This window comes from Diorhabda carinulata, chromosome 5, assembly GCF_026250575.1.
Source record: "Diorhabda carinulata isolate Delta chromosome 5, icDioCari1.1, whole genome shotgun sequence".
NCBI lineage: Eukaryota > Metazoa > Arthropoda > Insecta > Coleoptera > Chrysomelidae > Diorhabda > Diorhabda carinulata.
The window spans coordinates 5,374,949-5,396,406 of record NC_079464.1 but is presented as its reverse complement, the minus strand read 5'-3'; the positions used below and the strand labels follow the sequence as shown (position 1 = coordinate 5,396,406).

The 21,458-nt window shown below is 31.2% G+C and overlaps 3 protein-coding genes across 3 annotated transcripts; 1 reads left to right on the top strand and 2 right to left on the bottom strand.

The window, feature by feature from the left end:
• Window positions 1-1,162: 1,162 nt before the first annotated feature.
• Window positions 1,163-7,370, bottom strand: LOC130893679 (GRB2-associated-binding protein 1). The gene is made up of 8 exons (XM_057799960.1): window positions 7,155-7,370; window positions 5,299-5,599; window positions 4,893-5,098; window positions 4,338-4,629; window positions 4,000-4,171; window positions 3,392-3,587; window positions 3,068-3,328; window positions 1,163-2,989 (listed from the first exon to the last, which is right to left on the bottom strand). Exons 1-8 carry the CDS (start codon window positions 7,230-7,232, stop codon window positions 2,654-2,656), a joined length of 1,842 nt encoding a protein of 613 aa, XP_057655943.1. The 5' UTR covers window positions 7,233-7,370; the 3' UTR covers window positions 1,163-2,653.
• LOC130893678 (mediator of RNA polymerase II transcription subunit 1) lies at window positions 5,459-20,590 on the top strand. Its single transcript, XM_057799958.1, has 11 exons — window positions 5,459-5,570; window positions 8,124-8,315; window positions 8,370-8,506; window positions 8,562-8,695; window positions 10,488-11,063; window positions 12,391-12,622; window positions 12,695-12,875; window positions 12,924-13,478; window positions 15,295-16,755; window positions 18,029-18,760; window positions 20,127-20,590. The coding sequence occupies exons 2-11, from the start codon at window positions 8,297-8,299 to the stop codon at window positions 20,462-20,464; spliced, it is 4,365 nt and encodes a 1,454-aa protein (XP_057655941.1). The 5' UTR covers window positions 5,459-5,570; window positions 8,124-8,296; the 3' UTR covers window positions 20,465-20,590.
• On the bottom strand, window positions 20,494-21,392 carry LOC130893680 (DNA-binding protein SMUBP-2). The gene has a single exon (XM_057799961.1). The coding sequence runs from the start codon at window positions 21,134-21,136 to the stop codon at window positions 20,765-20,767; it is 372 nt and encodes a 123-aa protein (XP_057655944.1). The 5' UTR covers window positions 21,137-21,392; the 3' UTR covers window positions 20,494-20,764.
• Window positions 21,393-21,458: the final 66 nt, after the last annotated feature.

The following is a 21,458-nucleotide window of genomic DNA, read 5'->3' as shown; positions in this document are numbered from 1 at the left end:
TGACAGTATTTGATGTAGGAAGCCCAAATGAGAAGTCCAGGAAATACCAGCAAAACTAATAAATTTGGTATGATTCTGATATAATACACAATGTATTCCAGAATTATTTCTAGAGGTAAAGGTATGTCTAAACTGAGAGTATTTCCTCAAATATCTTCCAAACAGGTTCCATTAGTGTGCCCATAAGGCATATAAGGCATTTCATGTCATCATCTGCCTTACCCTATATGAATACGAAGTAATTTTATGGTAGGATAGTAAGGGTTACAGTAAATGCTTTCAAAATGGTGATATCTATCGGATCACAAGAGTACTTTGAGTAGAAAAGCCTCAGGCAACAATTTAGGGAATAGTTTCTGCAAATAATTAAGACAAATGTGACTAGCTATCCAGAGCCACCTTGTATTCATGAAGAATGGAGTGGATGGAGACATGAAATCAATTTTTTATAAACCCTTGAAACAAGGTTATCAATGTAACCATTTAAAGGGTTGTATTTTCCTTATTATTAGTTCTAGAAGAAACTGGACACAAAAAAGGAAAGACTCTAAAGGAATTAAAAAATATGGTAAGTGAACGAAGAAAAGGGTACAATGAGGATCTAAAACATGAACATGAAAATTAACAGAACAAAAAGCAATAAAATTCTAGATCTTGAACACAAGAAAAGGGAAGGCACTAAAGGAATTAAAAATATGGTAAAATAACAAAGAAATTGATAGAAGAAGGATCGAAACCTCCACCAGACACCTGAAAATGAAAATTAACAGAATAAAAAGCAATAAAATTGGTGTGGAAATATTGAAAGATAGATAGATTGACGAGAAAATAATTGAGATAGCAAATAAAAACAAAAGAAATAGAAAGAAAGAAAAAAGGAAATATTTTAGAGAAATTAAGGCAGAAGATAGTGAAAGGAATGGGAATAAAGAGCACCGTTATCTGGCACCTGGAAAGGTAAAAATAAAGACAAATAGGTGCCTTTATTTTTGAACATATTTTTAGAAATTAATCGACATTTTTTGAACTAAATTGTTTTTAAATTAATTCGCTAAATTTTGTTTATAATTAAAATTATTGAAGGAACAAAATATAGAGAAATTATTTTAGTGCAAATTCAAATAATTTCGAAAATTAAAGGTGTTTGCAATAAAAAACATTCTCATTAAACTATAATATATTTCAATTATTGCCTTATAATTTTGATATGACAGACTTGAAAATATAAAGAACTTTTTTAAAAATAATTAAAAACTAGCATCTCATCTTTACATCTTCAAAAGATTACTTAGCAGAAGAAAAATATCCTGGTAAGGTAAGATATACCCTATATAAACAAGAACATAATCATTGTACACAAAATATGATAAATTATGTTTAAAAAAACATAACAATGAAAATAGTTTTCAAAATCTCCAATAAAACAGTTAAAAGTGTCACTTGACTATGATCTATGTCAAACCGATAAACAAAGAGTTCTGTTAAAGTTAACTGACCAAAAATGAGTTTTTGGTGCGTTGTAATAGAATTAAATAACTCAATTCTTAAAAAACAATTTATTTAGCAAACTGAGAATTTAATAATAAATTAAAGTTACATTTCGTTTCAATAATCTGACTGGCATACTCTACGAATATCAAACTATCGAGAACACGGTATTAGTATACAAACTTCCTTAAATACTGATTCTTATTTCATGCAATTATAATTATGAATAAATAAAATCAGTAGATTTGGTTGAGTACACTCACATTAATATAAAATAAATAATTAAAGATGATACCTAAATGGGGTTAAAGTTGACAATCCATAAAACTGACATAAATATGAAATACAAACAATTTATCATGATGATAAACTCAAGGAGTAATAAATAAGTAATTGATAATGGTGCGGCACTGTGATAAGGGCCACTTTGAATTACTTAACTGTAGTTCAGTAAACGACGAATTTAAATAGATTAGTGAATAGTTAAGTTTTAGTGGATAATTCAGTGAATAGCGAGTAGTTTAGTGTATGTATATCAATATAAAAGAAAAACATTATATTATAAAACAGCAAAATGTTATGTATGATAATGTATGTTATGATAGCTTTTTTCATGGTTAGTGACGTAATCAAACGATTTTAATTAATTTAAGACGACTAATTAATTGAAAAAGTATATTCTTTTTTTTTCAAATTGATTATTATTTAAAAATATGTAATTAGGTCTATACGGCCCCCATATAACTATAAAAAGCTATTTCACTAAATTTTAGTATATAAAATTGAATATTGAATGAGATCCTGTCAGATATTTATGTATAAAATTTTGAAAAACCCCGGAATGATTCGAAAAATTTACAAAATCTACTAAAAAAATTGTTTTCAAATGATAATTTCCAACAAATTATAAAAATATAAAAAAATGTAATTAGAAAAAGATTTATAAAAATTTGAAAAATTGTAGGCGATATGTCATAAATTGTACAATATATAGAAATCTATCGAATCTACTTATAAAAGAAAATTCAATCATTCAAAACTATAAAATCAAAAACACTTTAAGTATAAAAAAACCTTATAGAAAAAAATATCTACAATAAAATAATTTCTTTCGTAATAATAGATTAATAGATGGTTGTAAATCACCCTGTATATACAAAAACTTTCATTTTTTCACCTGTCGTTCCTTCTCTAATATATTTCTCGTGAGATTAAACGCCTCAGTTTTCATAAAATCGACTTTTTTGTAAACGGTGTCTTCTTGTGATTTAGTTGTTGGTGCCATACTGGTACCACCAAAACTAGAGTTAGCACCATCGAGATCTAGATCCAAATATTGCATTTTACCCGAAAGATAATGATACATTTGTTCATCGTCGTTTTGAGATAATAAACTATCGTGAGATCGATGTATATTAAGTGGCGTTGGAGTTGGACTTGGTGCTGCACGATGTTTCCTTTGCTCTTCTTCCGAATGGAAAGGTTTCCTCATGTGAGCCTCCTGAAGAATCAAACACAAATTAAAATCAACAATATAAACAATTAGCATTAAATTAAAAAAAAAAATAAATGGACTAACCTGCAAAGGTGTCGGTGGTTTTAATTTTCTATCTACTGATGGGACGTTTCTAGGAGAAGATGGTTCCGGATTGGAAGCAACCGAATGAGAATCGGACGATTTTCTTTTGGGTTTCAATTCCCTGTTTACAGTTGGTGGTAGCATGGTTTGGTTGACACTTAACGACGGACTGGGTAAATTGGAGTAAGTGGGAGCCGATGAAGAATGAGAGTGTGCAGGAGATGGAGGTTCTTCTTGATCTTCTATTTCATATTGGAACACCTAAAACAATAAATATTATATTATATAATAATTATATAATAATTGTGATATTGATACACTTACTGCTGTTGAAGTTTCTGCCTTTGGGGAGATATCGTATCTAAAAATGATACCCTCTGGACATTGCGAAGGGGCAGCATTATTATAACAATGTCTTTTTTTCATTGTTGTGGTTTCTGTTTCTACATGATGTGATCTAGGAAAGTCATACATATCATCTGTTAACACTTTTTGCTGGGGTACTACTTCTGGTTCTTTTCTAAAATTTTAAACATCAATTTCTGTATGAATTACACATTTTAATCACCACGACAGAAAAATTTTAGTGAAATGAACTATTATCACAACTACATATGTATTAACTGGCTTTTTATACTAAAAAATAGAAGCATACCCTTAATGAAAGGCTTTTGTAGTGAAAATACCCCTTCTAGAAAACGGGTAATTTGTAGAACAACTTTTTTGTAAGGCTAAGTGGCAAAAAGAATTATAAAGACAACAATCTTTACTTTAGTATGGTATGAATTTTAAGATATAATGCGGAATTTGTAATCACCTGGATAAAAACTGTATTAAAATAGCTTTTAATGCTGGAAAATTGAAGTATAATATTTCAAATTGTATCATTTTCCCTTATGATCAAAATAAATATACATGAAGAATATACTTACACCGTTGTACTACTACATGGGATACTAGTGAAAATGTGCGTAGGTTTTGGAGGTCTAGGTGGTGGTTGTCTCAATATGTTGTCATTAGGTGCATTTGCTTTAGTAAACTTTTTAGTTACAGTGAAATTTCCATCTTCATCCGAACTTTCCGACTTTTTGGATTTTGATGTATCTGAAATATCTACATTTCTACATACTGTCTTAACGAAAATTAAAAATGTTCTAACTTTACACTCCCGCAGGATACAGACATAAAAAGTAAGTAAATGAAAGGAGAATAAAGAGGTAATAGGTGACGTTTTAGGAAAAAATAAAATGATTAAAAATATTTTACTTACCCAATTCATAAGGTGTATTATGACACCAATATTCATCAGTAAAAACACTGTCAGAGTCAGTAGGGCTTTGTAAAGGAGACCCATGTTTTTCACTACAAGATTCAACTTTATCTATATACAACTGAGGGCATTGTGGTGCTAATTTCCTTGGACAATCATAAAATTTTACAGTTTCCTGTACATTTTTACAATTTAAATAATCTCTACTTATAAACTCTTCGTCATTATAATAGGCACCTTGGTCTTTATTAAAATAATCATTCTTACTGTAATTTAACAATTTCTTAAGATCCTGAAATGAAAAAAAAATATATATTGAAACATATTGTCACCTTAATATTAGTTTTTTCTATGACTTTCACTCTATTAACGAATGTCTGATTTTGTATTATCTGCATATATCAAAATAAAATTTGTTATTAGTAAAATTTTTACAATAACTATTATAAATATATAGTAAGTGCTTCTTGTTACATCAAACTCGCACAGGTGCTTACTAATCCCAAAGGTAAAAGAAAAAATTTATAAACTCAAATGATGGATTGAACAACTCACCTCAGTATTAAAAACAGGTGATTTCCCCGTAATACATTCCGAAATGGGAATATAAGGACTAGAGCTGATTGGTGTTACAGGTGGTGTCTGATTAAAATGATCCATTACTTTCACCCTGTCACAATATTCTTCAGTTATTTCTACTTCAGGGCAAGTAGTTTGTAGTTGCGTTGATGGACAGAATCCTTCAAGACCCACGCTTAATGCTGTGAAATGAAAATGCATATTCACAAATTATATTTGGTGGCTTATTTGTTTATCAGCTCATCTTTATTATTTCTAAATATATTTGTTTCAACTGTCCCTGTTGAACTGAAACATGTTCATTCCACACTCCCATAACTCTCCCGAAGAGTTATTTTAATTAATTTAGATAGAATATTCGTTAAAATTGAGTTAGACTCACCATCATCTTCATTAGTAGGTTTTAAACTGCAAACTTTACAAATATAAGTTACCCATGACCTCATTTCGTTGTCTGTGTCTGCTGCTAAGTAATATGTGCGAGTTGGCGTTTTTATGTCAAAAACATGATCAAATTTCAATTTTCTTTCATCTAATTTTAGTCCTAAATCGACTTGTTCACATTGGTCCAGGTGAATGACTCCTTTCAGCTTTCTACAATTCCTATCTGTGTAGTAAGTGAGAATATACTGACCGGGGAGCTCTCCAGAATGTGTAAGTAAAAACCATCTTCTTCTCCATCTCTAAAATGGTGTAATATTATATCCCTCTTTATAAAATTCAAAAACTATGAACAATTATGAAAACTTTACACGGCATTTGATTAATAGTATAAGGAGAAAAGTCAACATACAGGGTTAGAAAAAACTTCTGCTGGAGATATAAGGATAATTTTCACAAGAAAACACCATAATCTAATAAATAATTTTCATGGAATGCTAAATCTACTAGTCAAAAGATATTTATATTTTAAAGAACATATATAGATTAGAATTTAGTAATAATAAAATTACATTTTGTAATTGTACTTTTATTATTTCAGTGCACAATTTTGGCCTTCTGGGTAACAATTTTGACTAATAATTGTCATCTATTTGATTCCATTTGCTTTTCAGGATATTCAAGGGAAGTGATATGGAACTAGGAAACTACTTTCTGACTTCCCTGACCCATTTGTCCCACAACAACTCCATTGGATTGCGGCACTGTGATGTACATCCTTCCTTCCCAATTCTGTTAAATTCTCTTTGCACAACTTCAAGGAATGCTTGAGATTGTTGTCTTGCTGGAAGATACATTTTCTGTCCAAAAATGTCCCAAAAATCTCAAAAATTGACTTATCTCTACATAAAACTATCTCCCACTCTTCTTGCCAGCTTCTCTCAATCTCCTTTTCACTGTAGAATGACTCAAATGCAGATCTCTAGATTCATAGATTTGAGCTGCTATCTCTAAGCTCATGAATCATCAATCACCTTTACTGATGTTTTTTATCAGCCAAAGCTGCATAGTTTTTCACATTGTAGTCCACGGTACGTCGACGTATTTTTAATTCGGCGGCAATGATACGGTTACTTTTAGCTAAACTATGAAGACTTGCAATTAATGCTGTTTCAAATGATAGTTCCTTGGTTTGACCTATTTTAAAACTTACAAGTCTGAATTTGCAAGAACTAAAACATTTTATAAACGAACTTCATAATAACATGTTTTGGGACTAAGCTACATCATAATCACTGAAGAAATAATTTGCAGTTAAAGAATAAGAAACAAATCAGCAGGTGCTTGCAAGTTTTACCTTGTCACACTCACTGACAAAATGTAAACATATGCTCTTATAAAGTAAACAAATAGCGGACACTATTATTTTTAGTTTGTAAGACATAGTTTCGACCTTCACTTGACAATATGAAAAAGAAATTTGTTGAAGTATATTATTTTGAAATTTAATGTATGTAAAGTAACCTACAATAATTATAAAATATAATATGAAAAATATAAAATAATGTGTTCTTGTGTAATGAGTGTCAATTCATTTTCATTTTAATTCGACAGACTTTATCCTGTACTGTTATATTCAGTTAGAAATTACTCAAAAGGTTTTTAAGATATGCTATATACAATTTAGTGTTGAACCAAGTGAAATCATTTTCCGAATATTTGAATATATTCTGAGGAAAAATGATACGAGATCGTATCTTTATAAAAACTCCTAATTACTGCATTGTTATAATATATGAATCATCAATTTAAAATATCGAATTATAGATAAAAGTATGTGTAAATAATTAAACTTACAGCTCTCCATATTCTTTTCGTTGGGGGCGATTTAGTAAGCCATCCTTCGAAAACTACTTCTTGGGGGCTCTTAGCCATTTTATTTTAAACAGAAATCTCTTCACTTATTCTTATTGTTTTGTACCAATTAAAAACTCAATACCCTTCCCTTTTCGGCCTTGTATACTAACAACTGACATTGTACGTCATAATAATCCCCTAGCGGTTGAAAAAGGTACTATATATCATAGAATATGTTCGAGGAAAGGATGGTTCAGTATATTTTTTTTGTTACTGAATTAGCAGTTAAATTAAATTCAACAAGTGAATTATAAATGACTTATTAAAAATGTTTTAATATGATTATGGTTGCATTAATCTTTCTTAGTTTTCTGAGAATTATCACACTGCAAAATCCAGTGACATTTACTATAATGTTGGGATATTTAAATTATACATAAATCATGTGTGATTTCAGCATAATTTTTTTAATATGGTGGCTTTTCTTGTGCTTCTTGCTATATTTTATTGAATTTTAAAAGCCTCTATTATAGCTTGGTGTTTTGGAAATTATTAAAAAAAGGATCAAAAAACAGCCAAAAACAGTCATTTCGAACTACATTACAAAAAAAAATAAATGAAAAATAAACGTACATAAAGTTTTTAATAATAACTATCAAAAACTATTTAAAATCCTAATGTAAGTAAAACTGTTAGGACACCTAGTGATGTCATGAATATAACCTAGAAAAGTGAAATTATATTATATCGATTGAGCCACTTTCGTGGAGCAACCAGCTCTTCGGTTGATTCTCTGTGGACATAGAAAAATTTAATTCTCAGTTTATGTGGTGGACAATTTCAGAAATACTAATACATAATTAGTTTATGCAGGTGCCTTCGGGACTTGAGTGGCGCCACGTATTATTGCTTAACTATATTTTGTTTATCATTTGTATTTTACTATTAATCGTTTATTCTGTGTGACAGATATACGATACAGAAACTGAGATAAATACATAAACTGCAAACATAATGGAGGTATTTTAATCTACTGATGTGAATTTAGTAGAATAAACCTGTGCTTAGAGCATGGTGCAAAAAATGATATACTTAAAAATAATAAAAGCAATTAAAAACGTTTGAATGTACTAAATCCAACGATGAATCGAATACAGAACGGTGAGTATTAAAAAATGCAAAGAATTACAATATTAGTTTTCACATTATTTTCAGCCAATGGAATTAAAAATGAGCATAAAGACAAAGCAAAAGACTGGCAATTGGAAATATTGATGGAAAAATTGAGATCGAAAGCTTCTCAATGCAAAAGTCTACAAGAAATATCAAAAAATGTTAGAATGACTTTACTTGTAGGGCCTATATACGTAATATGTAAAATAAGTTTATAATAATTTGTTTTTGTAGGAAAAGAGATATGCCTCTGATAGTGTTGAAAAAAGTCAACATCAAAAATGTTTAGACACTTTACAACATTGTATTAAAGTTACTTCATTACAGAGCATGGTGGAAAGATTGGAAAGTTTAACAAGACAGTTAGGGTGAGTATAAAATGGAAATTCAATGCAATTGGTTTGTGAGAAATGCTTGGAAAGTCTTGTAGTGTAAATATGCCAGAATAAATGTTCCTTCTTCAATCACTAGTGTTACAACTGCATTTTTTCCATACTCTTTAAGTTTGTGGAAATACATTATTTTTACTTTATCCACATGTTGAAAAGTTTTTAAATCTACGTTTTCTTTTTTAATAACTAAAATATACTTGTTATTTTTTATTTTATGAACTAGAATTATTAATAGCAAAAGTATCAGAAAAAACCGTGGATTATTTTATATTTTTGTCCCAAAAATGTAAAAATCATGTTAGTCTTTGGATCAGATCTATAGTTTTTCGGAAAATCCAATTTTTATGACTTAGGCACATGTTTTCACAATTGATTTGTATCAAAATGTTCTGTTAAATTTTTGGATTTTTTGACATAATAGTCAAAAATATACTTCTATAGTGAAAGTATGTGTAAAACTATTGAAAATTATGCATTTTTTTTGAAAAATATAAAAATCATGATTGTAAAATCACGAAAAAGCTGTAGTATTTTTTCCATTATAATATCAACATTCTTCCAATATTATAACGTTGTCTTTTGACAATTATAAGTACTCTAAATTTATATAGAGTAATTTTTCGAAATAAAATTATTCCAACTGTTACCCTGTATATTTCTTAGAAATATGAAACTGGAGGGACCCAATAACAACAAAAAAAAGTAATTAATATTTCTGATCTCAAATGGTTTTTGGAGATATAGTATTTTTTATACAAGCTTGTCAAATTTTTGGATTTTTTGACATAATTGCTGAAAATACACATTTATAACTAAAGTATAGGTAAAACCATTGAAAATTATATATTTTTTCTGAAATATCTGTTTTAGTACCTGGATCAAAAATATGGTTTTCCAAAAAATTCAATTTTCATGGACTATTTGACATTTTTTGACAATAATTGAAAATACAACTTTCTAACTTAGTTATATGATAAATAAATGCAATTCCATCTCACTCATATAATCAACTGCCGGCTAATTTGTTAATTTTCTTTCAAATTTCAATATATATGAACAACAAAGCCACAATACAAATTATTTTTGTTGTTTTATAAATGTTATTTGAAATTCTAGTCTAAATAGTAAAGTAAGTGCTTTTCCGAGATGAAAACAACTACCCATCGATAAGGTGCACTGGTAAAAGTTCTAGCGCTACAAATGTACTAGTTGTTAAAATCGTATTCTCGAGGCCTATAAAACTCTTGTGCCCTTTTTAGGTAGTTTCGTGGGAATATTCAAATTTCTTCCTCCCGTACTTACATAAATAAATGCATTTCCAATCTTTAACTACATCACTCAGTTTAATTGTTATTTCAAGAGGCTGGGAAGTTAGACTTGGCATCTCTAGACATAAACTTTTAATAGTTTTTGAATTTGCTCCTTCTAGTCCACATAATACTTTATGTTCCTCATTAGAAACTGCTTCACCTTCTTTTAGTGGTCTGCTTCCAACTCCAATATATTTCATTGTGTTAAAAAGGGTTACTTCAATTTTCATCATTTTTAGACCGATTCTTGAACACAACTTTTTGTTCTAATCACACAAAAATGTTTAGAAAATAAAGGAAATTAAAAAACTCTTAGTCTTTGAAAATTGACCAGTTTTTCTTTATTTAGCTATTTGTTTAATTTTCTAGAATGCCATAATAATTATCATTATGACAGTATTTTCAAATTACATGCTATAAATTGATTTTTTTTAAAACCTAGATTTCATATTTTGTAGATTAAAATTTGTAGTAGAACCTTCAGGTGTTTTCATTTCATCAGATATGTTCTACTTGGAAATAGTACTGGGTGCAACCGGTTCAGTAGAAGATGTAAAAATTCATCATGAAGGTAAAAAGGAACAACAAAGCTGCACCGAATTAGTAAATTGTCTTTCTAAGGGCGATTTCAGCGATTTTACAGCTCAATTGGAAGGTTTCACTTCGATTTACCAATTGAATGCCGAAAAGAAGATTAAATGCAAAGCTTTCACAGCTTTGGAATCATTAGAAGCAGATTTGATAACACTATCACAACTGCAAACGTTTATAAAAGAACCCTTCAATTTAATACACAAATCTCCTGTTGGTATATTGGAAAAAAGGAAAGGTGGTCATCCTATGAAGTTAACATACTTTGTATCTCCTTACGATTTATTGAATATAGAGAAGAATGAAATCGAGCCAATTAATATTGATACAATAATTAATAAAAATTTGGGATACAGTGTGACTGTGTGTATGGAAGGATCCGCAGCTCACAAATTACAAACAACAACTTTGATAACGGTCAACAAAAATATAAATGGTAAAAGGTAAGAAATCATTATATAAAATTTAAAAATTTTTATTTCATTTTGTTTTAAATACAGATGCGTGTATAAACTGAAATAGAAATCGTTTGTGTGTTTTTTTATAGGTCCTTGTCTATGTTCATGCTTTCGCAGTAACTTTTCTCTCTATTTTTTTTCCTTCAGGTGGTAATTCTACTTGTTCTTCCAATCTTAATTTTTGTCTTGTAATTCAGTAGTATCAAATCAGTTCTTCTTTGTGGTTACTTCCTTCTTTTCTTCAAGGCTCTTATTTGTCATTTTATTATCTATCAGATACCATTGTTGTGTATATAATTCGTATTTTGAAAACTGTTCCAAACTTTTATCCATTCTTTTCTTTGTGGCTTTTCTAGTTTTTTACTTTCGTTTTCTTGATTGCTTCTTCTTTCTGTCTCCACTTTCTGTATACGGGTCTGTATCATTTAGTTTTTCTTACTTAGTTTCCTCCCCTTAGTATTTTGTTAATTTCTTGAATATCGGTTATCTGTTTTCCTGATAGTAGCTCTAGTTAAAATTTATTACACCATCTTACGAATTTTTGAATAGCCAAAATGGTGCTGTAATTCCGGCATGTTCCCATTTTCTTACTTTCTTCCTTCTTGTACAAGGGTTTGTACCTTTATTATTTCTTACTGTTTTCTCTTTTTAGTATCTTGTCAATTTCATTGTTCTCAATGGTCTTATTTTGATCCTTTAGTGCCCTTTTTTTTGGGTCACCTGATATTTCTAGACCTTTCCATATCATGTAGGATTTGTTGGAAGCAAAATAATACTTTAATAGTTCAAACGTACCATTTCAGTAAACTGTCTTGATGTCTTCCTACTTGTACAAGGGTTTGTACTATTTATTATTTCTTACTATGTTTTCTGTTTTTAGTATCTTGTCAATTTCATTGTTCTCAGTGGACTAATTTAGATCATTTAGTACTCTTTTGGGTCACCTAATATTTCTGGATCTTTCCCTATTATATGGGATTTATTGGAAACAAAACTATACTTTAAGAGTTAAATGTATTATTTCAGTACACAGTCTTACAAATTTTTGAATACCCAAAATAGTGTTATAATTCCGATATGTTTTTATTTCCATTTTTTAGTAATTCCTTCTTGTACAGGGGCCTGTAACATTTATTATTTTTTACTACGTTTTCTCTTTTCAGTATATTGTCAATTTTTTTGTTCTTAGTGATCTTATGTTGATCTTTAGGGTCACCTGATAGTTCTGGACCTTTTTTGACTTATGTTCCATATCATGTAGGATTCTTTGAATACAAAACAATAATTCAGTATTTCAAATGTATTATTTCAGTACACCGTCTTACGCACCTGTGAATAGCCAGAATAGTGCTGTAATTCCGGCATGTTTTTTATTGAAATTGAATAAACCACTCCCGATGTGTCTTTCTTTGATAAGAAAAATCCAGCAAATATATCCTTGGACTGAAGTAGATAGTGCTCCAGTACAACCGATGCTTAATCTAATTGTAAGCGAATGTAGTAATAATAAAATGCAATCTGCCAACAATAAAGGACTGTTTGTTGTAAGTATTTCAACATTTATTTTATTAAGTACAACATCCCTTTGTTGCTAGCTGATGCAGTGTTTTTTTTAGACACTGCCAGATCAAAATCACTGCTATTTTATGACAGAAAGTAAAAATATGGAAGGGGTTTTAGTAACCACAATTCCTTTCACACATCCTGCCAACGTCGCTAGTATTTTGATGATATTAAGAGAACAAGCTCTATTCAACACAATTATTAGTAGTTGCGTTCGACCTAACAGCAAACAAGGTAATTAGTAATTATTAAAATACCTTAATGATAATTAAATATTTTTAGATTTTGAAAATATGACAATGTTCGAAGTAAGCGCCCTTTCGTCAGTTCACATTTCCATCTCTTTGGAGCATCCGGTCGAGGAAAGTATGGCGACCGCAGAGATAGATTTGTCCGATATTTCTAACGTCATTTGCCGAATACACAGTCCTAGTTCGTCGTCTCCTGTCCACCCTCCTCCCGACATAGCCACCGAATTAAGTTCAAAAATATTGAATAAATCTTTATCAGTTCCTATAACCCTTCGATCTGTGATAAAATTATGGGAACAACAATCGATGAAAAGGAATCATTACGGGGGACACGAAAATTTTAATTTACCTCTCGGTTCTGGTGATCCGGGAGGACCTAAAGATCCAACCGGCACCAATTTAGTTGAATTCGGGGGATTGAACGATAAAATTAAGCAAGAATCTTCAGGAAATTCTGGTCACAATATGATGATGCAAGCAAGTCAAGATATGTTTTTAAACGAAACTATGATGAGCTCAAATTTTCCAAATTTCCCACCTTCCGATGGGGTACTGACGACTTTGGAACTTACTAACATTCTTTCCGGTGAGTTAACCAATTTGAAACAGATAAAAAACTATTCTTTTTTTGTACTAAAACATTTCGTATCTCGTATTGAAGATTCTACAATGTTCCTCACCTTTCCGGAATTAATTTTCCAACTGAATAAATTGAAAACTTAACCCAACTCTCAATTTTGCCAACGATTTATTCAGATATTGTCAGGGGCGTTGCACACATTTTCTTTTTTTTTTTAATCAAAACTTGAATTTGATTATGTAGATGTATCATTGGAGAATTTGTCTTTTCAATGACTCTAATCATTTAACTCCAGATCTCTGACGGGTTAAATCTGTGGCAGTTTGATGTTTTTGTTAAAAAATCCAAATAAATCAAATTTTGATTACTTTTAAAATTTCTCAGAAGTTATTCATAGTTAATTGTAGACGGCCCTTGAGAACATAGGCGTCGTGCCCCACTTGATGTTACCAAAGGCAGATGACCTTGGAGAAGCCTCCGTCCCTTTAATGTCATTGGGCAAGTTGTGAGGCTCTTGATACTGAAGACTACCAGTGCAATTTGATATGTGACAAGGTAGAAGCTATTAATACCCCTTAGTTTGTTTACTGTTTGTATATACAGGGTTCCATTGTAACTTTTGAGTACCAAAAATTGATTTTTCCCTCTTGATACTGAAGAATACCACAAGAAATTTGACTTGTTACAAGGTAGAAACTATTAACACCTTTTAGTTAGTTTCAGGTGAGCCTATATAGAGTTCCCATTTAACTTACGAGTATTAACAATTTATTTTTATCCTTGATATTTAAGAATACCAAAAAAATCCAATGGTAACCAGGTAGAAACTATCAATACCCCTTAGTTTGTTTACTGGGAGCCTATATAGGTTTCCAATGTAACTTTTGGGTACCAACATTGATTTTTTCCTCTTGATACTGAAAAATACCTCAAGAAATTTGGCTTGTGAAAAGATAGAACTATTAACACCCCTTAGTTAGTTTACTGGGAGACCATATAAAAAAGAATGTGACTTTTGGGTACCTCAGCTTGTTTTTTCTCCCTACAAATTTGAAAAAAAAACTATAAACACTTCATAGAGATGATTCAAAGTATAAAAGGAAGTCAGCTAAAACTACATTTGAAGCAATACTTTTTGTTGTTAGAAGTTGCAACTGCATACTTTTTTTTTAGCAGCATAAAAAATTTCTTTCATAACAAAAAATTTGCAAATTATACCAAGCTAATAAGATAATTTCTTTTATCTCTCACTGTACAACAGCAACATTGATAATTTGATATAATTTACAAGGGGATCAATTTCTTCATTTTTAATTTTTATACAGGCTGTTATGAATTGGAAATGATATTGATAACGTTACTGAAGACAACGAAGGGAAAAGTGAAAAAGACACTGTTTTCAGTGAAAATTATCTATAATTTGTTTATAATTTTCTCAAATATGCATTTTTCTTTAGATGTAACTATTTCTTATGTTTCCATTATGTGTTATTAAGTGAAACAATATGTATCATATAAAAAAAGACCTGTAGTTGATATTGGTACATTTGAATTTTTTTATGCTAGTGATGGGTCCAAAAATGAAAAATATTGAGTGCACTGTAGATTTTTTACAAAAGGCTTATTTTTTTAAAATCCTGATTGAATCTATTTCAGAAAAGGGTATGCAATTTTTCTAGTTTAAAGAATAATAGTGTCGATGAAATATTTATTTTTAACTATTTTAAATATTTCAATATCCCATTTTTTGTGATATTTTTCTTATTTTAAGTTGTAAATTGTATTAAATATTGTCTTGTGTTAATGTTTGTTCTGTTTTTAGAAAATGTGGATAAAGATTCCAAGCGTCAAAAGCGAAAACACGACGATAGCAACAAAAGTGGCAAACGGAAGGTGGGAACTGAAGAATCTGATATATTAGAATCGTCGAGCTGCGATTCGACATCGAGAAGTACCCCAGTGTCACAAGAAACGGAAATCAGAACACCAAACTCTATTTTGGGGTTTCATACCGATCTTGAATTATCTAGTTTAGATCCGATGGATTTATTGAATGTAACCGATAAACATGAAGCTTTCGAAAATTTGGACGATTTAGATCTGGAGGAAATATCAACAAAAGATTTTAAAGGAGAAAACGAAGAAACGACTTTGAATTTACCGAATGACGTGGAAGAAACGATACACGGAATAAGTATAACTCCTATAACATCGGTAAAAGAAAAAAGACCAACATCGGATCCACTAGTCGTTACAGATACTCTTACTATCACCCCAGTTATGAATTCAATTAAAAATCCCGAAGAAAAAACGAGGGATAGGAAAAGTAAATCGTTGAGAGACGAAAAAAATAAATTGGAGAAGAAAAGGAAGAGAAAACGCGACGAAAGTCCGATGGGACCGCCAGAAAAAGTTCCCCACAAACAAGAATTCAGTGCAAAACCTATCGGAATATCTTTAAAATCGACAGAATCACCTCCAGCCTCGACTCCTTCTTCACCAAGTGCAGCAAGAAAATTCAGTCCACCGGTACCGAATCGACCAAGCTCTTTAAGTGGAAAATTAAGTCCTAACATGATGAAATCATCCAGTATCAAATCGAGTTCTTCGCATCACAGTCCCAAACATTCCCCGGCTCACATACCGAGCAGTCCAAAACAAAATCTAACCGAGCTTTCCAGTCCCAAACATCTGGGTAGTTCCCCTAAACATCCTTCGGTAACCGGTAGCGGTAAACCCAGTATGTCCGCGTTAAAAAACGCCGCCAATTCACCTTCCGGTAAAAGCGGTACCGATTCGAAATCCAAATGCCCCAAAGACAGTTCACGCGACAAAGATAAAAAAACTTCCAACGCCATTAACATTCTCAATCAAAAAATCAAAACGTCCTCGAACAAATCAAAATCGTTAGAATCGAACGTAAGCGAAATGGCAATCGATAATTCGTCATCTCCGAATAGCAACGTCGATCCTTCTAAAATAAATTCGAATCAACTTCGGATAAATCGGAAAGGATCTTTATCTGCCATCGTCGATAAGTTGAAAGTGAACGCTCAGCATTGCGATAACGCATCGGATATAACCGGCAAATCGAGCGGTAATAAAGATAGAACTATAAGTAAATTGAGCGAATCCGGTAAGGGTATAGTTAAAATTGGGGACGTTAAAAATTCCGAATACATGGTCAAACCTAGTTCGGATGGAATGAAAATTACCATAAATAAAACTAGAAGTAAAGATAATTCGTCGGGTAAACAATCCGGTTTGGCTTTAGTAAATAAAGGTGAGTGGAAATTTATTTACTATATTTTTAAAATCTGTATAATATCGAAAAACATCATTTCCACTTTATCTACATGTTTTTAAATCGATAGATGTTTTCCATTTCCACCAAAAATCAGATTATTCTCATTTAAGATTATTTTACGTAATTAAGACCTGAGTTCTTATCCGCCATCTGCGCAAGCTTGAGACCATGCGCTTTAGTGAGCTCCGTGAAGTTGAGGACGTCACGTTGTCAGATTTTGTCATCAAAATAAGCAATACTAAATTAATGAAAATAGTCATTGAATATTAATTAACACTACGTGTTCCTTTTATTTACTGAGTAGTGACGTCATTATTCAGTTATAAGATACATAACTGAGTGTCTCAGTTGACTTAAATGTAAATGGAAAGCGGCTATTCATTGCGTTCCTTTTTCAAATGATTTGATTTATTTCAAATTAAGTTAATATCAGCACTTTGATAAGGTGGGTCAAATGTAATGACAAACTGAGAGTTCATTGTATTCTAAACCAAAATGTACTAGTCGTTAAAAAAGTGAGATAAAAATAAATTCACAAATTTTAACTACATTGTGGGCTCTAATAAAAAAACAAGTAAATCTAACCTAAAAAGTTTCAATCATTCGTCAAATAACTGAACTGATTTTGAGTTATTTCTGTAAAACAAAAGTTATGTTGCATCGCTAATGGGGGAGGTGAATCTGATTTGAGTAAAATTGAATGGGATGTTGAATTGATTGAGCTACACTTAAATGAGTTCAAATTATGTGAGATTTCATGCAAAAGGAACGCTACTATTATTAGAATTTTTTTGTAATAACTTGAATATGATTGTACATGCAATTCTATCGCAATCTTTCATTATTTCATATTGTCACGACTCTGTAGACACAGTTCAACAAGCCGTGACGCAATAACATTCCGGTACAGGCGTACAAAAACTGAAAGCAGCAGTAAATAGAAGCGAAAGTGCTAATTTGAAAAAAATCTAATCGTTTTTACTATTTTCATTAAATAATATGTTAAAAAAGTAGGGTTCTACTACTTTCAGAACAGACTTCCAGAATATACCCTGTATGCATATATTCTATATTATATAATCTAGATTCTATTTTTACACTTTAAATAATTTCTCTTACATCCTGAAACACTATTCGCTTATTATTTGGAAAACATCAATTTATTCTACATTAAATTATTTTGCTTTACATTTTTCCTTTCATTTACCTTAATTTTTATAAATAAATCATTTTGTTTTTCTATTTACAGCCAATAGTACCAATTCACCGAAAACACACACTGGCTTGAAACCAGGTGTTAACAGTGGACCAGCTTCAAAGAAACCGCAAGTCCAAAAATCAACAAACTCATATTCTCCTATCCCAACGATGAATTCCAGTAGCAACACTGCCGGTAGTGGTAGTAGCTCTAAAACTTTTTCTCCCAGTGCCAAATCAACCTCGACCAACTATTCGAAAAGTTCATCGGGATCATCATGCAACAGTAACAGCACAAATTTATCAAAATCGAATTCGAAAATAACAAGCTCGCCAAAATTAAATTCATCGATTGAACTGAATCGATCGAAAGATAAAATAAAATTCGGTAAAACTAATTCGGAAAAATCTCTTTTATCATCGTTACGGGAAAGTAGAAAATCTAGTCCGATTTTGAGTAGAGAAGAAGCAGATAACGTATACAAAATATCCCAATCCACCCTTATGGAAGGTAGAATCAAAACGTTGGATAAAAATTTTCAAATTCCCAAATTGTCTGCTAGGATATCAGACGAAAAGAAATCAGTCAGAAACGACGGTACCAATATAACAAATAGAGATAAAATTGATCAAAAAGTATACGATACAATTTCGAAAAACGATTCGAAATATCTCATCGGAAATCAATTATTTGATAACTCAGCAGTTAGAAATAATTTACAGGAAATTAATGAAGATAATCAAGGGAAAAAGGAGGTTCCTCATAATTTATCCACTATCCAAGGTGAGTGTATATTATAATGGTATCATCTTTATAAACTAGTGCACAAAATTAACGCACCACTTTAATAATGAATATCTACAAATTAATCGAGTATGACCTTAACATAACCTCAATTTTATCCATAAAAGTTTTTGTTGGAAATACATCAAACACCAAATTGAAAAAAAAAATTAGTAAAAGATAATAAATGCATATGGGTCAACAATAATACCACGTAGGCCCTCCTCTACTTCATATCGCTGCATACATGCGTCGTGGTATGCCTGATATCAAACGTTCAACAAAAGCTTCCGGTAAATTCAATAGCGACCTCTATGAGTTGGTTATGATTAGAAACAGGGGGGCTATGACTTCAAATCCGCTTTTTGAGATAGTCCCATAGATATTCTATTCATATCCGGACTGTTAGGTGGTTACTCTAATAAAGGGATATTGACGTCATGTAAGTAGCCTGTATAGCCACGTGGAGGTGAATGAAAAATTAGGCCCAGCAAACGGTAAATGTTGTCTAAGTAATATTGGGCATTTGTAGACCTCGTAAGAGCATCGAAGCAAATTGCTCCCCAAAAAATTTTAAAACCACCACCAAAGAAACTTTAGGAGGGATATTACAACAGGCAAACCTTTCTCCTTGCCTTCGCCAGATACACTCACGTCCATCTGGAGCTTGAAGGCTAAATCTAGTTTCATCAAAGAACAGAAACATTGATAGTCCAATTCTGATGTAGTCTTAAAAAATTTAATATCTAAACTTTGTGTTCTCTGGTAAGCAAAGATTACTTTGTTGCTTCATGTAAACGTCTTCTAACCGTTTGATATTTCAAACGTCTGATAATTCCATTTTTTAGCAGATTCCTGATGACTTTCCTGCATGTTGTCTCAAAAAACTATCATAAATTTGATTAGTGAAACGTTTTCGCCCCTCTCATGGTCTTCAATGGTATGAACCCATTTCTCTATGCGACCGATGCTGGATTAATGTCTTCCTAACAAACCAGCAACTTATATTGAATATCCTTCATTCAGGAGAGTCGATGCTCGCATCACCTCCTCCATTGACAAATTTTTGGAGGTTCTTTTTTTTTACTTGATATACTCCCAAATGAACTTCCAAACATGCATGTTTTATACATCTTCATAGCTATTTTGACTTTGAAAGCTGCAGCCCTTAATGGGTCAGATTAGATGCGGTAGGCCCACATGTTGAAGGCTTCTAGTGTTGTCTTGAAGGTTTGGTTTCATTTCACATTGTATTTTTCCTCAATTCCTCCATGAAGTGTAATTTTCTGTTACTGTTTAAGTTTCAATTCACTTTGTATTTTTTCTCCATTCTTCCATGATGTGTAATCTTCGGTTACCTTTACAGGCAGCAAGGAGGACAACAACAGAATGGAATCTACATCAAAATTATATCCGGATCCAATGGGATTTTCGTCGACATTATTAAAAAATATAGATTTTACTTCATCGAAGTTTATTGCACCGGCGCCTAGAGATGAACGTAAAGATGTAAGAAAAAACGAAGAAGTATTGGATTTTAGCGCAAAGCCGCAACAACCTCTACCTCAGTCTCCTTCTGTTAGTGTTCATATAGTAAAATCACCAGCGCCGAGTCCGTTGATTAATAGAAGTCCTTTATCTGCTTCTCCGGGCATAACTGACGACGAATTGATGGATGAAGCTTTAGTGGGAATGGGGAAATAGGGAAGGATCATTTAGAGAAATATCTATTATTAATATTGAAGTACTTTATTTGTATGTTTTATATTATTATGAATATATCAGTTTATGTAAGAGAAATAATGATTAAATTTTTGTATATCAATTGTAGTTTTCTTTTTCTGTTACATCATATCCAGAATAGTTACCAAATGCAGCATAAAAATGATTTTTTACCAATGGTTAATAGCATAAAAAATAAAATTCAGAATAGTAATTGACTATTATTAGTTACTATCAACATAACTTTCAAATACAATGGTAATTTTTTAAAATAGTAAATTGTTATTTTTTCTTTGGGCCTTTACTTTTTCTCTCTAATTGTAATTGTTTCAATTTTTTTGTTAATTTTGCTGCGTTTTCTGAAGATTTTTGTTGCGAAACTTGTGGTACGGGATGTACCATTTTCGCTCTTTCTTCCCTTTTAACTGCCTCTCCACATCCATGAATTTCTGGTAAACCATGACTAATACAAAATCTACACTTACAAAATTTGCAGTCAATGGAAAAATCTTTAGTTTTATTTTTACATTTTTGAAACGGGCATCGAAAATCAATTGCTTTCACTTTTTCCAATACTTCGTCTAAATTTTTTGAATTAACTGCTTCTAATAGGTCTTTATCTTCCCTTTTCTTTCTATTTGTACCGGTTTCCATATTTTATTCACAAATATCGAAAATTTCGCATTTTAATGAAAATCGTAGAAAATAACTTTTTTTCTTCTTCTATTTTATCAAAACTAAAAAACATCCATTTTTTATAATCACTGCCCACTTTATAGAGATAATTAGATTCCCTTATCTACAAGTCATCCGTTCTAAATAGGGCTTTTCGGAAACCAAACACCAAAGTTGCTTTTTAATTTATTAAGCACTTTGAGCACGAAACTCATGGGCTCGACGCTCATGAGCTTGGCACACAAGAATTAATTGGAACAAATTTCGGTAAGTTTTGTGTCAAGTGTCAAATTTGAAAACG